The sequence below is a fragment of the Lepidochelys kempii genome, chromosome 5, assembly GCF_965140285.1.
Source record: "Lepidochelys kempii isolate rLepKem1 chromosome 5, rLepKem1.hap1, whole genome shotgun sequence".
NCBI lineage: Eukaryota > Metazoa > Chordata > Testudines > Cheloniidae > Lepidochelys > Lepidochelys kempii.
The window spans coordinates 95,140,785-95,155,116 of NC_136384.1; the positions used below are offsets into that span (position 1 = coordinate 95,140,785).

The 14,332-nt window shown below is 45.1% G+C and overlaps 1 protein-coding gene across 1 annotated transcript; it reads right to left on the reverse strand.

The window, feature by feature from the left end:
* Window positions 1–1,957: 1,957 nt before the first annotated feature.
* On the reverse strand, window positions 1,958–13,202 carry LOC144930563 (uncharacterized). Its single transcript, XM_078852881.1, has 3 exons — window positions 12,991–13,202; window positions 9,838–10,012; window positions 1,958–3,117 (listed from the first exon to the last, which is right to left on the reverse strand). The coding sequence occupies exons 2-3, from the start codon at window positions 9,868–9,870 to the stop codon at window positions 2,587–2,589; spliced, it is 564 nt and encodes a 187-aa protein (XP_078709007.1). The 5' UTR covers window positions 9,871–10,012; window positions 12,991–13,202; the 3' UTR covers window positions 1,958–2,586.
* Between the last annotated feature and the right edge of the window lie 1,130 nt (window positions 13,203–14,332).

Genomic DNA, 14,332 nt, shown 5'->3' on the forward strand with positions numbered 1-14,332 from the left:
TGTGACTGCTCTGGACAGCACTCTCAACTCAGATGCACTGGCCAGGTAGACAGGAAAAGAACCGCGAACTTTTGAATCTCATTTGCTGTTTGGCCAGCGTGGCAAGCTGCAGGTGACCATGCAGAGCTCATCAGCACAGGTGACCATGATGGAGTCCCAGAATCGCAAAAGAGCTCCAGCATGGACCGAACGGGAGGTACGGGATCTGATTGCTGTTTGGGGAGAGGAATCCGTGCTATCAGAACTCCGTTCCAGTTTTCGAAATGCCAAATCCTTTGTCAAAATCTCCCAGGGCATGAAGGACAGAGGCCATAACAGGGACCCGAAGCAGTGAAGGAGCTGAGGCAAGCCTACCAGAAAACCAGAGAGGCGAACAGCCGCTCCGGGTCAGAGCCCCAAACATGCCGCTTCTATGATGAGCTGCATGCCATTTTAGGGGGTTCAGCCACCACTACCCCAGCCGTGTTGTTTGACTCCTTCAATGGAGATGGAGGCAATACGGAAGCAGGTTTTGGGGACGAAGAAGATGATGATGAGGAGGAGGAGGTTGTTGATAGCTCACAGCAAGCAAGCGGAGAAACTGGTTTTCCCGACAGCCAGGAACTGTTTCTCACCCTGGACCTGGAGCCAGTACCCCCCGAACCCACCCAAGGCTGCCTCCTGGACCCAGCAGGCAGAGAAGGGACCTCTGGTGAGTGTACCTTTTAAAATACTATACATGGTTTAAAAGCAAGCATGTGAAAGGATTACTTTGCCCTGGCATTCACGGTTCTCCTGGATGTACTCCCAAAGCCTTTGCAAAAGGTTTCTGGGGAGGGCAGCCTTATTGCGTCCTTCATGGTAGGACACTTTACCACTCCAGGCCAGTAACACGTACTCGGGAATCATTGTACAACAAAGCATTGCAGTGTATGTTTGCTGGCGTTCAAACAACATCCGTTCTTTATCTCTCTGTGTTATCCTCAGGAGAGTGAGATATCATTCATGGTCACCTGGTTGAAATAGGGTGCTTTTCTTCAGGGGACACTCAGAGGAGCCCATTCCTGCTGGGCTGTTTGCCTGTAGCTGAACAGAAATGTTCCCCGCTGTTAGCCACGGGGAGGGGGGAGGGTTGAGGGGGTAGCCACGTGGTGGGGGGAGGCAAAATGCGACCTTGTAACGAAAGCACATGTGCTATGTATGTAATGTTAACAGCAAGGTTTACCCTGAAAGAGTGTAGCCACTGTTTTATAAAATGTGTCTTTTTAAATACCGCTGTCCCTTTTTTTTTCTCCACTAGCTGCATGTGTTTCAATGATCACAGGATCTTCTCCTTCCCAGAGGCTAGTGAAGCTTAGAAAGAAAAAAAAACGCACTCGCGATGAAATGTTCTCCGAGCTCATGCTGTCCTCCCACACTGACAGAGCACAGACGAATGCGTGGATGCAAATAATGTCAGAGTGCAGGAAAGCACAAAATGACCGGGAAGAGAGGTGGTGGGCTGAAGAGAGTAAGTGGCGGGCTGAAGACAGGGCTGAAGCTCAAATGTGGCGGCAACGTGATGAGAGGAGGCAGGATTCAATGCTGAGGCTGCTGGAGGACCAAACCAGTATGCTCCAGTGTATGGTTGAGCTGCAGCAAAGGCAGCTGGAGCACAGACTGCCACTACAGCCCCTGTGTAGCCAACCACCCTCCTCCCCAAGTTCCATAGCCTCCACACCCAGACGCCCAAGAACGCGGTGGGGGGGGCCTCCGGTCAACCAGCCACTCCACCACAGAGGATTGCCCAAAAAAAAGAAGGCTGTCATTCAATAAATTTTAAAGTTGTAAACTTTTAAAGTGCTGTGTGGCATTTTCCTTCCCTCCTCCACCACCCCTCCTGGGCTACCTTGGTAGTCATCCCCCTATTTGTGTGATGAATGAATAAAGAATGCATGAATGTGAAGCAACAATGACTTTATTGCCTCTGCAAGCGGTGATTGAAGGGAGGAGGGGCGGGTGGTTAGCTTACAGGGAAGTAGAGTGAACCAAGGGGCGGGGGGTTTCATCAAGGAGAAACAAACAGAACTTTCACACCGTAGCCTGGCCAGTCATGAAACTGGTTTTCAAAGTTTCTCTGATGCGTACCGCTCCCTCCTGTGCTTTTCTAAGCACCCTGGTGTCTGGCTGCGTGTAACCAGCAGCCAGGCGATTTGCCTCAACCTCCCACCCCGCCATAAACATCTCCCCCTTACTCTCACAGATATTGTGGAGCACACAGCAAGCAGTAATAACAGTGGGAATATTGGTTTCGCTGAGGTCTAAGCGAGTCAGTAAACTGCGCCAGCGCGCCTTTAAACATCCAAATGCACATTCTACCACCATTCTGCACTTGCTCAGCCTGTAGTTGAACAGCTCCTGACTACTGTCCAGGCTGCCTGTGTACGGCTTCATGAGCCATGGCATTAAGGGGTAGGCTAGGGTCACTACCCTTGATATCAGCAGATCTTTGATTGCGTGGGCTACTTGCATCACAGCAGCCCCCACAGTAGATTTGCCCACTCCAAATTGATTCCCAACTGACCGGTAGCTGTCTGGTGTTGCAAGCTTCCACAGGGCTATCGCCACTCACTTCTCAACTGTGAGGGCTGCTCTCATCTTGGTATTCATGCGCCTCAGGGCAGGGGAAAGCAAGTCACAAAGTTCCATGAAAGTGCCCTTACACATGCGAAAGTTTCGCAGCCACTGGGAATCATCCCAGACCTGCAACACTATGCGGTCCCACCAGTCTGTGCTTGTTTCCCGAGCCCAGAATCGGCGTTCCACAGCATGAACCTGCCCCATTAGCACCATGATGCATGCATTGTCAGGGCCCATGCTTTCAGAGAAATCTGTGTCCATGTCCTGATCACTCACGTGACCGCGCTGACGTCGCCTCCTTGCCTGGTATCGCTTTGCCAGGTTCTGGTGCTGCATATACTGCTGGATAATGCGTGTGGTGTTTAATGTGCTCCTAATTGCCAAAGTGAGCTGAGCGGCCTCCATGCTTGCCTTGGTATAGCGTCCGCACAGAAAAAAGGCGCGGAATGATTGTCTGCCGTTGCTCTGGCAGAGGGAGGGGCGACTGACGACACGGCTTACAGGGTTGGCTTCAGGGAGCTAAAATCAACAAAGGGGGTGTCTTTACATCAAGGAGTATTTCAGGCAGGACTTCACGGAGGGTTCCAATAAGAAATGGTGCACCTAAGTTATTGTTCTTATTGGAACAAGGAGGTTAGTCTGGCCTCTGATTGATACATGGCTAGATTTACCTCGCTGCACCTTCCCTGTGAGTGACTGCAGTGTGACCTAGAGGAATGAGTCCCCTAGACAGGGGAGGAGGCAAATGAGTACAAAACAAATCTGGTCTATTTCTTGTTTTGATCCACTCCATCTATCTTTTACATCTTTGGCTGGCAGCAGACGGTGCAGAAAGACTGCATGCCATCCACATCTCATGGCTGCTCGGCAGAAGAGGGTGCAGTAGGACTGCTAGCCATCCTCATCTCTTGCCTGCCTGGCAGAAGATGGAACATACGACTGCTAGCAATCCGTATCGCGTGCCTGCTCATCATAAGACGGTTCAATAGGACTGACTGCAGGACTAAAGAGAATGACCTGGTCAAGTCACTCCAAATTTAGTCCCTGCGCCCATGTCTGCCCAGGCACTCCCAGCCGACATGGCCAGGAGCACCTCGGACACGACGAGGACGGCTACCAGTCGTACTGCACCGTCTGCTGCCAGAAGGCAATGGGTTGCTGCTACTGTGTAGCAATGCCATACCACGTCTGCCAGCACCCAGGAGACATAGGGTGATGGTTACCTGAGCGGGCTCCATGCTTGCCGTGGTATGGCGTCTGCACAGGTAACTCTGGAAAAAAGGCGCAAAACGATTGTCTGCCCTTGCTTTCACGGAGGGAGGGAGGGAACGGGGGCCTGACGATATGTACCCAGAACCACCCGCGACAATGTTTTAGCCCCATCAGGCATTGGGATCTCAACCCAGAATTCCAATGGGCAACGGAGACTGCGGGAACTGTGGGATAGCTATCCACAGTGCAATGCTCTGGAAGTCGACTCTAGCCTCGGTACTGTGGAAGCACTCCGCCGAGTTAATGCACTTAATGCACTTAGAGCATTTTCTGTGGGGACACACACACTCGAATATATAAAACCGATTTCTAAAAAAACGACTTCTATAAATTCGACCTTATTCCGTAGTGTAGACATACCCCTAGACTTCATGGTCCACATGTGTGGGTGAGTGGTGGGAGTGTCACTGAAGGAGTTTTCAGAATAGCAACCGTGTTAGTCTGTATCCACAAAAAGAACAGGAGTACTTGTGGCACCTTAGAGACTAACAAATGTATTAGAGCATAAACTTTCATGGGCTACAGCCCACTTCATTGGATGCACAGAATGGAACATATAATAAGATAGATATACACACATACAGAGAACATGAAAAGGTGGAGTACGATGAGTTGTATTTGGATCACAGGTAAAAGACAAGAGGGCTATCATGGGTACTTTGAGATGGGAAACCCAGTAGTAGTTGAGAAATGTCGTAGAATGAGGGCCCCACATATGACTTCATATAGAGCCCCAAAGAAATTAGGGCAAGACCTGCTGGGAAATATGGGTTCCTGAGCCGCTGACTCTACACTGAAACAACAGCAGTGTAGAATTGCTCCATGCTTACTAATTAGAACCAACTATTTTTAAATGAAGCACGATCAAGGCAGATTATTCGGATCCCTCAGTCTCATAGTTAATGCGTGATGGATAGGAGATAACTTTTTAAAAATTCAGATTGCTGAAGAACAGATAAATCCAATTTATATCCTTATTTCCCTACACCTAAAGTAGACAATATGAGTTAAGAAATAAGATATTACAAAGTGTGCTTTAATGAGCTATTAATGCATGCCTATTGAAACTGTATGGTACAGAGCTGAAGGCCAAGTGGCTTCTGCCACCCAAGGACTACATTAATGGGCAATTAAAGAACTCCTTGAATTGGCTCATTGCTGGTGGAGTTATATTTTTTTAAAAGGTTTCAGAGTAACAGCCGTGTTAGTCTGTATTCGCAAAAAGAAAAGGAGGACTTGTGGCACCTTAGAGACTAACCAATTTATTTGAGCATAAGCTTTCGTGAGCTACAGCTCACCTCATCGGATGCATACTGTGGAAAGTATAGAAGATCTTTTTATACACACAAAGCATGAAAAAATGGGTATTTACCACTACAAAAGGTTTTCTCTCCCCCCACAAACCCACTCTCCTGCTGGTAATAGCTTATCTAAAGTGATCACTCTGCTTACAATGTGTATGATAATCAAAAAGAAAAGGAGTACTTGTGGCACCTTAGAGACTAACCAATTTATTTGAGCATGAGCTTTCGTGAGCTACAGCTCACTTCATCGGATGCATACTGTGGAAACTGCAGAAGACATTATATACACAGAGACCATGAAACAATACCTCCTCCTACCCCACTCTCCTGCTGGTAATAGCTTATCTAAAGTGATCATCAAGTTGGGCCATTTCCAGCACAAATACAGGGTTTAACAAGAACGTCTGGGGGGGGTGGTAATAACATTCATAAACCAGTCAGAGAACACTTCAATCTCTCTGGTCACGCGATTAGAGACATGAAAGTTGCGATATTACAACAAAAAAACTTCAAAACCAGACTCCAGCAAGAGACTGTTGAATTGGAATTCATTTGCAAATTGGATACAATTAACTTAGGCTTGAATAGAGACTGGGAAGGTCGCTATCTTAAAACAAAAAAACTTCAAATCCAGACTCCAGCGAGAAACTGCTGAATTGGAATTCATTTGCAAATTGGATACTATTAATTTAGGCTTAAATAGAGACTGGGAGTGGCTAAGTCATTATGCAAGGTAGCCTGTTTCCTCTTGTTTTTTCCTACCCCCCCCCCAGATGTTCTGGTTTAACTTGGATTTAAACTTGAAGAGTGGTCAGTTTGGATGAGCTATTACCAGCAGGAGAGTGAGTTTGTGTGTGTATGGGGGTGGGAGGGATGTGAGAAAACCTGGATTTGTGCAGGAAATAGCCCAACTTGATTGTCATGCACATTGTGTAAAGAGTTGTCACTTTGGATGAGCTATCACCAGCAGGAGAGTGAATTTGTGTGGGGGGGTGGAGGGTGAGAAAACCTGGATTTGTGCTGGAAATGGCCCACCTGATGATCACTTTAGATAAGCTATTACCAGCAGGACAGTGGGGTGGGAGGAGGTATTGGTTCATATTCTCTGTGTATATATAAAGTCTGCTGCAGTTTCCACGATATGCATCTGATGAAGTGAGCTGTAGCTCACGAAAGCTTATGCTCTAATAAATTGGTTAGTCTCTAAGGTGCCACAAGTACTCCTTTTCATTATGCAAGATAACCTATTTCCCCTTGTTTTTTCCTATACCCCCCTCTCCCCAGACGTTCTTGTTAAACCCTGGATTTGTGCTGGAAATGGCCCACCTTGATTATCATACACATTGTAAGGAGAGTGATCACTTTAGATAAGCTATTACCAGCAAGAGAGTGGGGTGGGGGAGAGAAAACCTTTTGTAGTGGTAAACACCCATGTTTTCATGCTTTGTGTGTATAAAAAGATCTTCTATACTTTCCACAATATGCATCCGATGAAGTGAGCTGTAGCTCACGAAAGCTTATGCTCAAATAAATTGGTTAGTCTCTCAGGTGCCACAAGTACTCCTTTTTATTTTTTTAAAAGTTATTTTTATAGAAAATGTTAAATTGTTTAGTATGGCCAACAGCATATTGCAGAAAAAAATATTGTACAGTAGAAATATTTCTGGAAATAGCAAGATAGTAAAACTAGCAGTGATTTTCTTGACTACACTTTGCACTGTTCTCAGCAACACCCAAAGGAAACCATTTCTGGAGAATTAAACACCTTCTTGAAAGCAAATAATAAAAGTGATGCAGCTGTGGCAAAAATTATCTTAAAAGTGGTTTCCCTAGCTTTGCCAGGAGAGGCATCTACAATAACAGACACCTAAATTACCATGACTTTCATATACCAGCACCTTTAGTCTCATTTTTAAGGGTTTTGGTCACTCTAATAGGTGTAGTGGAGATGGGACAGCAGCATAAGGGGTTTCTAGATTTAGCCACCTCTGCATTTCCAAAAGCAATGGCTCCTGAACAAGCCACAGGTGATAAAAAAGGGTCTCTTTAATGGTGAGCTAAACAACCCTTTTACCTAGTCTAATCCCCATTCTCAAGGGCCACAAAAGGTAGAGACTAGGGGGAGCAAGGAAAAAATAAATAGTTCAACCCCTTTTAAAAGCCTGAGAAGAACAATCATCAGCTCAGTCCCCTTTTCACCAGCTACTAGAGACTGTCTCCCCCTTGGGGAATACAGGTTTCTGTAGTCTAGATTTCTTTCCTACACTCAGGGAAATCTTAGCACATACTGCCTGATATCTACCCCTGCTCAAAAGATTAAAAAGCCTGATTTCTGCTAACCTAACTTCTTATATCCTCTTGATGAGGCACCATGCACAGTTGGAGTCTGTTTCATTCTCTGCTGTAATCCCTTAAGTGATAGGAGACAGCTGGGGGCCTTCTACTGCTCAGAGAGATTTTTAACCTTTTGTCCTCCAATACAGGGTCTCATCCTCCTCACCTACTGATCATAATTCCATTTGTGATTGTGTATTGTCCCTGTGACATTTACAGCAATTGCTTACCTAGAAAAGTAATGTTAGGAAAGATTTGCTGTATGTTAATGTATATTTAACGTCCCCAGACAGGAAGGCAAGTCTTGTGATTAAGGTGCATGACCCTGAGTCAGAACACTTGGGCTTTGTGGTAGTGGAAAGTGTGCTTTAAGGACTGAACTTCCCAGACACAGTCTGAGCAGGGTGCTGTGAAGCTTTTGATGTTATGTGCAACCAATTGGAACTGGACACTGAATGAAGCATAGCTCTTGCATGCTGCTTAATCCTTGAAGGTATTTAGGTACCTAACTTCGATTGATTTCAATGGGAGTTAAGCACCTAAATGCCTTGGAGGATCTGGACCTGAGTAAACACTGAACACCACAGGTTCTAGTCCCATCTATACCATTGACTTCCTGTGTAACTTAACATATTTGTGCCAAAGTTCCCCATCTGTATGAGGTGATAATATCCCAGAAGATGATGGTTATTGATTAAAGCAATGGGTTGGAACTCTAGGGATCTGCATCCAGTACTTAGCTCTGCCACCCCACTGTCCTGCTGGGGGGGTGGAGGGTGAGAAAACCTGGATTTGTGCTGGAAATGGCCCAACCTGATGATCACTTTAGATAAGCTATTACCAGCAGGACAGTGGGGTGGGAGGAGGTATTGTTTCATATTCTCTGTGTGTATATAAAGTCTGCTGCAGTTTCCACGGTATGCATCCGATGAAGTGAGCTGTAGCTCACGAAAGCTCATGCTCAAATAAATTGGTTAGTCTCTAAGGTGCCACAAGTACTCCTTTTCTTTTTGCCTAAGAATGGGATCACAAAAGACATAAAGCTAGCCTCATCACCCCTCCTTCTCCAGCTCCCAGCCCCAGTCTCCTTGCCCAGCCAGTCACAGTTTCTCTCCCCTACCTCTCGCATTTCAGTCCCACCAACTCCTTGTCCCACTCTCCTCCTTTCCCTCCTGCATTTTCCCCTCTGCATTTGAATAAGATGGCTTTCTCTCCAAACTGCATGAGCCCAGCCGGGGATTCATTGAGAGCACAGGGAAGACAGGCTCCCTGTTCTCAGTTCTGGCACCCAGCTCCACCACAGCCAAGAGGAGCCACTACAGAGAAAGTCTGAAATCATTCCCATAGCTGTTAACTGGAGCATGCTCAGTCACTCTATGGGATGGTGCATGCACAGTCTGGTCAGCACTAGGAGCTGTGAGAAGCTCAGATATGTTCAGTGAGGATGGAATCATGAGATTTTAGTTTTGCAAATCACAAATCTTTACTGAACACGTGCAAACTGATTTTTCAAAGGTTTATAACTTGGGCAAATCTGGGCAGATTTCCATGCGGATGGCAAGAGGCACACCCATGAATTGACACAAATGCCTTCTCTTTCCCTCCCCACCAACTTTCATGTCCCTGCTCCAAAGCATGGGGGCTCTAGAACCATTCAGAGATAAGATTATCTTTCAATGTTAAATTTTGGCAATGTATTTTTCTCAAGCCTCAGTCTCAAAAATGGCTCAACTGTTTGGCTGACATTTTTTCCAGAACATTCAGCCTGAGGCACACTTCTGGCATGGAAAATTTGAGCTCAAACAGTTAATGTTTATTCAGTTGCTTATAACGTTGCCATAGGATCTTATCATGGGAAGTGTCAAGCAGCCTGGATAACAGGCAGTGTTACCAGCCCTATCTATATTGTAGTTTCCAGTATTATTTCTGGGGTGAGGAAAGGGTGAGAGGTGGAGGGAAGGGTTGTGATAATTGGCCTACAAATCTGAGCTTGACTGTGAAAAGTGAGTGAAAGTTCTTAAAATCATCTATAACAATAAATGTTGATGGGAAAAGGTGCAAAATGGAGACCAAAAGACTGAATTAGTGCACACAAAAAGGCCTTCTGCTATAATACAACGATTGTGTAAAGAAAAACAAGAGAAGTGTAGGTCAGGAAATCAATGGACCAAAATTGGTGTCTCAAACATTAGACCTAATTAGCGAACAAAATAATGAAGGGATGTGCTATTCTAGCCACCACTTCCTTTTGGGTTCTTATAAAAAAAATTTTTTTAAAGCAAGACTTTTGAGAGAAAATTAGCAGAAGAAGCAGCTGTCTTACACCAACCTCTGCAGCAAGCTTTACCACCATGGCTGCCATTCCTACTGTCTCCTAGGATCTATCCGTAACATTGTTGGGCCTTCATCATCTTCTCTTTCTTAGCCATCTCCTTTTTCCTTCTGTCTAGTACGAGTCTGCCTTAGCCAGCCAAGACGATATATTTTGCAACACTGCTGTAAGCCTGTGATCAGAAAGGGCAGATAAAAGCCAAGTCATACACAGCCCAATAGTGATACAAGTTTACCAGATCTTGACATGGCTAATAAAATCATGTGTAATCCCTACGTTTCTCCAGCAGGGGGATTGAAAATGAAAGTCAGCACCAGAGACAGAAGCTGCATTGTCTACCTTTTCTGTTCTTTTCCTGTGCGAGTGTGTGTGTGTGTGTGTGTCTGGTTTTGTCTTTTGACTGGAGTTTAACAACAACAGCTTCAGCCCCTTTCAACTAACTTCTTTCTCTTTTCCCCAAAAGGACGGGTTTTACCATCTTTAATACCATCTAAGAGACTGTCAAACAAGGGGTGGTTCTTTCTGAAAGCTCTTTTGGCTAAAGGAAAAGGGATCCAGGGTTATGGCTGAAATGAAGGCCTTATTTAATCCTGCATATTTTAAATGTTTTAATTGTTTTTCCTTGTTTTTCTGTATCTTTAGTAAAAGATTTAAAAGGATTCTTAAGGGATGTTTGCCATGGTACGAAGCAGGCTGAAATCTCTGTCCAACTGTCATAAATATAAAGGGAAGGGTAAACCCCTTTGAAATCCCTCCTGGCCAGGGGAAAGCTCCTCTCACCTGTAAAGGGTTAAGAAGCTAAAGGTAACCTCGCTGGCACCTGACCAAAATGACCAATGAGGAGACAAGATACTTTCAAAAGCTAGGAGGAGGGAGAGAAACAAAGGGTCTGTGTGTCTGTCTATATGCTGGTTTCCGCCGGGGATAGACCAGGAATGGAGCCTTAGAACTTTTAGTAACTAATCTAGCTAGGTATGTGTTAGATTATGATTTCTTTAAATGGCTGAGAAAAGAATTGTGCTGAATAGAATAACTATTTCTGTCTGTGTATCTTTTTTGTAACTTAAGGTTTTGCCTAGAGGGGTTCTCTATGTTTTTGAATCTAATTACCCTGTAAGATATCTACCATCCTGATTTTACAGGGGGGATTTCTTTATTTCTATTTACTTCTATTTTTTATTAAAAGTCTTCTTGTAAAAAACTGAATGCTTTTTCATTGTTCTCAGATCCAAGGGTTTGGGTCTGTGGTCACCTATGCAAATTGGTGAGGCTTTTTATCCAACATTTCCCAGGAAAGGGGGGGTGCAAGTGTTGGGAGGATTGTTCATTGTTCTTAAGATCCAAGGGTTTGGGTCTGTGGTCACCTAGGCAAATTGGTGAGGCTTTTTACCAAACCTTGTCCAGGAAGTGGGGTGCAAGGTTTTGGGAAGTATTTTGGGGGGAAGGACGCGTCCAAACAGCTCTTCCCCAGTAACCAGTATTAGTTTGGTGGTGGTAGCGGCCAGTCCAAGGACAACGGGTGGAATATGTTGTACCTTGGGGAAGTTTTGACCTAAGCTGGTAAAGATAAGCTTCGGAGGTTTTTCATGCAAGTCCCCACATCTGTACCCTAGAGTTCAGAGTGGGGGAGGAACCTTGACACCAACAAACCCCATTTAAAACTGTAATGGAGGGACAGTTACAGGGTCATGTTAATACCTTTGACTCTTTGGGCCCAGATATTGCATTAGAATTAATATAACAGTGGGAATGTGGTAAGAGAAGTTATGAAGGATTGTTTCTATACCAAGATGCTTAATGGTAAATTTTATTGTTTATAAAAAATGTTAGAACAATCCCATTCACGGAACAGTTTCTTACAACAGAGCTTGCTTTCTAAGTATGCTTATAGAAACACCCAGCTGTTATGGAATGAATGGTTTGTCTGTCCTTTTCGTAACAATGGGAGTCTGTGTCTTCTTAAAACGACATTACAAACAAGGTACAGCATCTGTTAAGTGATGTGAGACATGCTCTCCCCCAGGATACAAATGCCCACATTTTTCAGCACTGCTAGCTGCCAACATCTACAAGCAATCGAGACTGGGAATCAGATGGCTGATCATTTTTTATTCTTTTGTGCCACTTTTTTCTAGTATTATTCCTAGCTCTGTCACTGACTCCACAAACATCTCTGGCCCAGAATCTGATCTCAGTTACATGATTCTAGTATTACTTACTTATGCAGTAATGCTGGAGTCATGTAACTGAGATCAGATTCATGTACAGATTTGTCTTATTCAGTAATACTTAGGTAATATGAGAATACATCAGTATATTTTACTATAAAGAATATGGCAGCCCAAGAGCTGGAATTTACAGTGTGTTCCATATTAATTGTCCCTCTCCTTTACCCTGATGTATGGCATAGTACTGGCTGGCCAGTCAAGACTGGGTTTTTGAGTATCAGTCCTTTTGTTAACCCCTATGAATTGGGCCCAAGCCCAAATGATAAGAGACCAGCATCAATAGCACCAGAGTTGCTGCAGACCCTGTGAGAGCATTATCATACCTGTGATCAGCTACAATATAGTGAGTAATCAGACCTGTATCTGAGTATTGTGTTGTGGGGGAAATGGCTAATTAGGCCCATTGGAGTTTTGAATACAGAGACATTCAGAAAGCTCAGCAGCTCCAGCCTGGCTGTAGGAACATACTTTCTGTATTAGACACAGCCTGCAGGCACATTGTCTCATGGACTTTCCAGATTAATTACTACAACTTTGTATTTTGCTGCTGTGACTGAGAGGCTGGGTGTTTGCCTGTTGTTTCCCACTTTGGAATGAGTGCATTAATATTCAATAGGCTCAGCCGCATGCTTGTTAGCAGGAATTCATCCCCCAAATGAGGGTTCAACCTTTTACACCCAAAGATCTCAAGAGAGGAGGCTATTCATGAGGAGACTGGTGTTTTTGCACTCTCTCACCATCCCCTAGGCCCCCACAACAGCATAATTCCCATGGCAACCATGTTCCTATGAAGTCACTTGTTTCAGGCTGCCCCAAATTCTACCTCAGAGGGTGGGGATGTGAGGGTGACTGTGCAGCAGCCAACATGCTATGTAAGATCATGCTGTCTGGGTGACTTATCTTGTCCTACTACATTACATACCATTGAAAGTGGTGCCAAACCCTTGATTCCAGCCTGTCCTGCTGCTCCGCACACACACAGCACAATCAGTTTCTGGGGAAGAAGGGGTGATGCTGTAAATCTGCAGATACCCCAGTGGCGTATTAACGCCTAGGCCGACAAGGCCTAGGACTAGGGTAGCAAATTTGCAGGGGCGGCAAATTTATAATAGCAGCCAGAGGCTGCTTCCCCTGGTGCCGGTTCACAACCTGTGCCCCCCCCCAACTCCATCCCTTCCCCGCCCCCATTCCTCACCCCCTCCCTGTGCCTATTGGTCCCCTTCCCCAAATCCCTGCCCCAGGCCCGCCTTCTCTCCTGAGCATGCCGCGTTCTCCCCCCTTCCCCCCTCCTTTGCAAAGCTCTTTCACGCACAAGTACTGGCAGGGAGAAGCAGGACCCGGTGGCATGCTCAGGGGATGGGGAGGAGGCGGAGCGGAGGTGAGCTGGGGGCAGGGCAGCAATTATTTCTGGGCCTTGGGGCGGCAAAATCATTAATCCGCCAATGAGATACCCCTCTTCCTTTTGCACCTCTTTCCACTTAATATAGCCTGGATCCGTATCTCCTCCACTAACTGAGGCAGAGAGGACTACCCAGCATTAAGTATTTTCTAAATGGTTTGCCGTAATCTGAAACAAAAGTAATCTGACTTAAATATAAGGCTACCCTTCGTGGGTAAAAGACATAACAAGGAGCCTTTTACATTCTCTGGGATTAATACAAAGCTTAATGGATGTCACCACTCCAGATTGTTTATGCCCTATTTGGATCACCATGTTATATAAATTCGGCTTTGTTATTCTCTGTATATTGGGTCACAACCCATCACATCCAGTTTTAAGTCATAATTATGCGGATTCCAGTGCTACATCTTGGAACCAAATGCCTATGATGCGGAATGCTCCCTGCCTTCAATCAATGAAGAAGGCTCGATGCCAAGCCTCTGACCTTAGAAACTCCTTACAGCAAAGACCTTGTTTTCTGCTTTGTCTATATTATGGTGCAGAAAGAGTCACAATTACATAGTCTATATGATGGTGCAGAAAGAGTCAGTGTCCACAAGTGAAATGAAACGATAGCTAAATGGAGTGTAATTCTTATGAAACTTCAGGACAGTTATCACTATCTTGAGCACTAAATGTTGTGGGCCAAATTCTCTGCTAGTGTAAACTGATGAAGTAACTTTTCTCTTCAGAGGAGTTGTACCAATAAATATCAGCAGGTGCTATGTAAGCTTTTCCACACAGGTCTTGATGATACAAACCAATTCTGATCTGCAACCTGTCTTTGTTATTCCCGTCCTAGGCCCTTCCTGAGCATCATGCT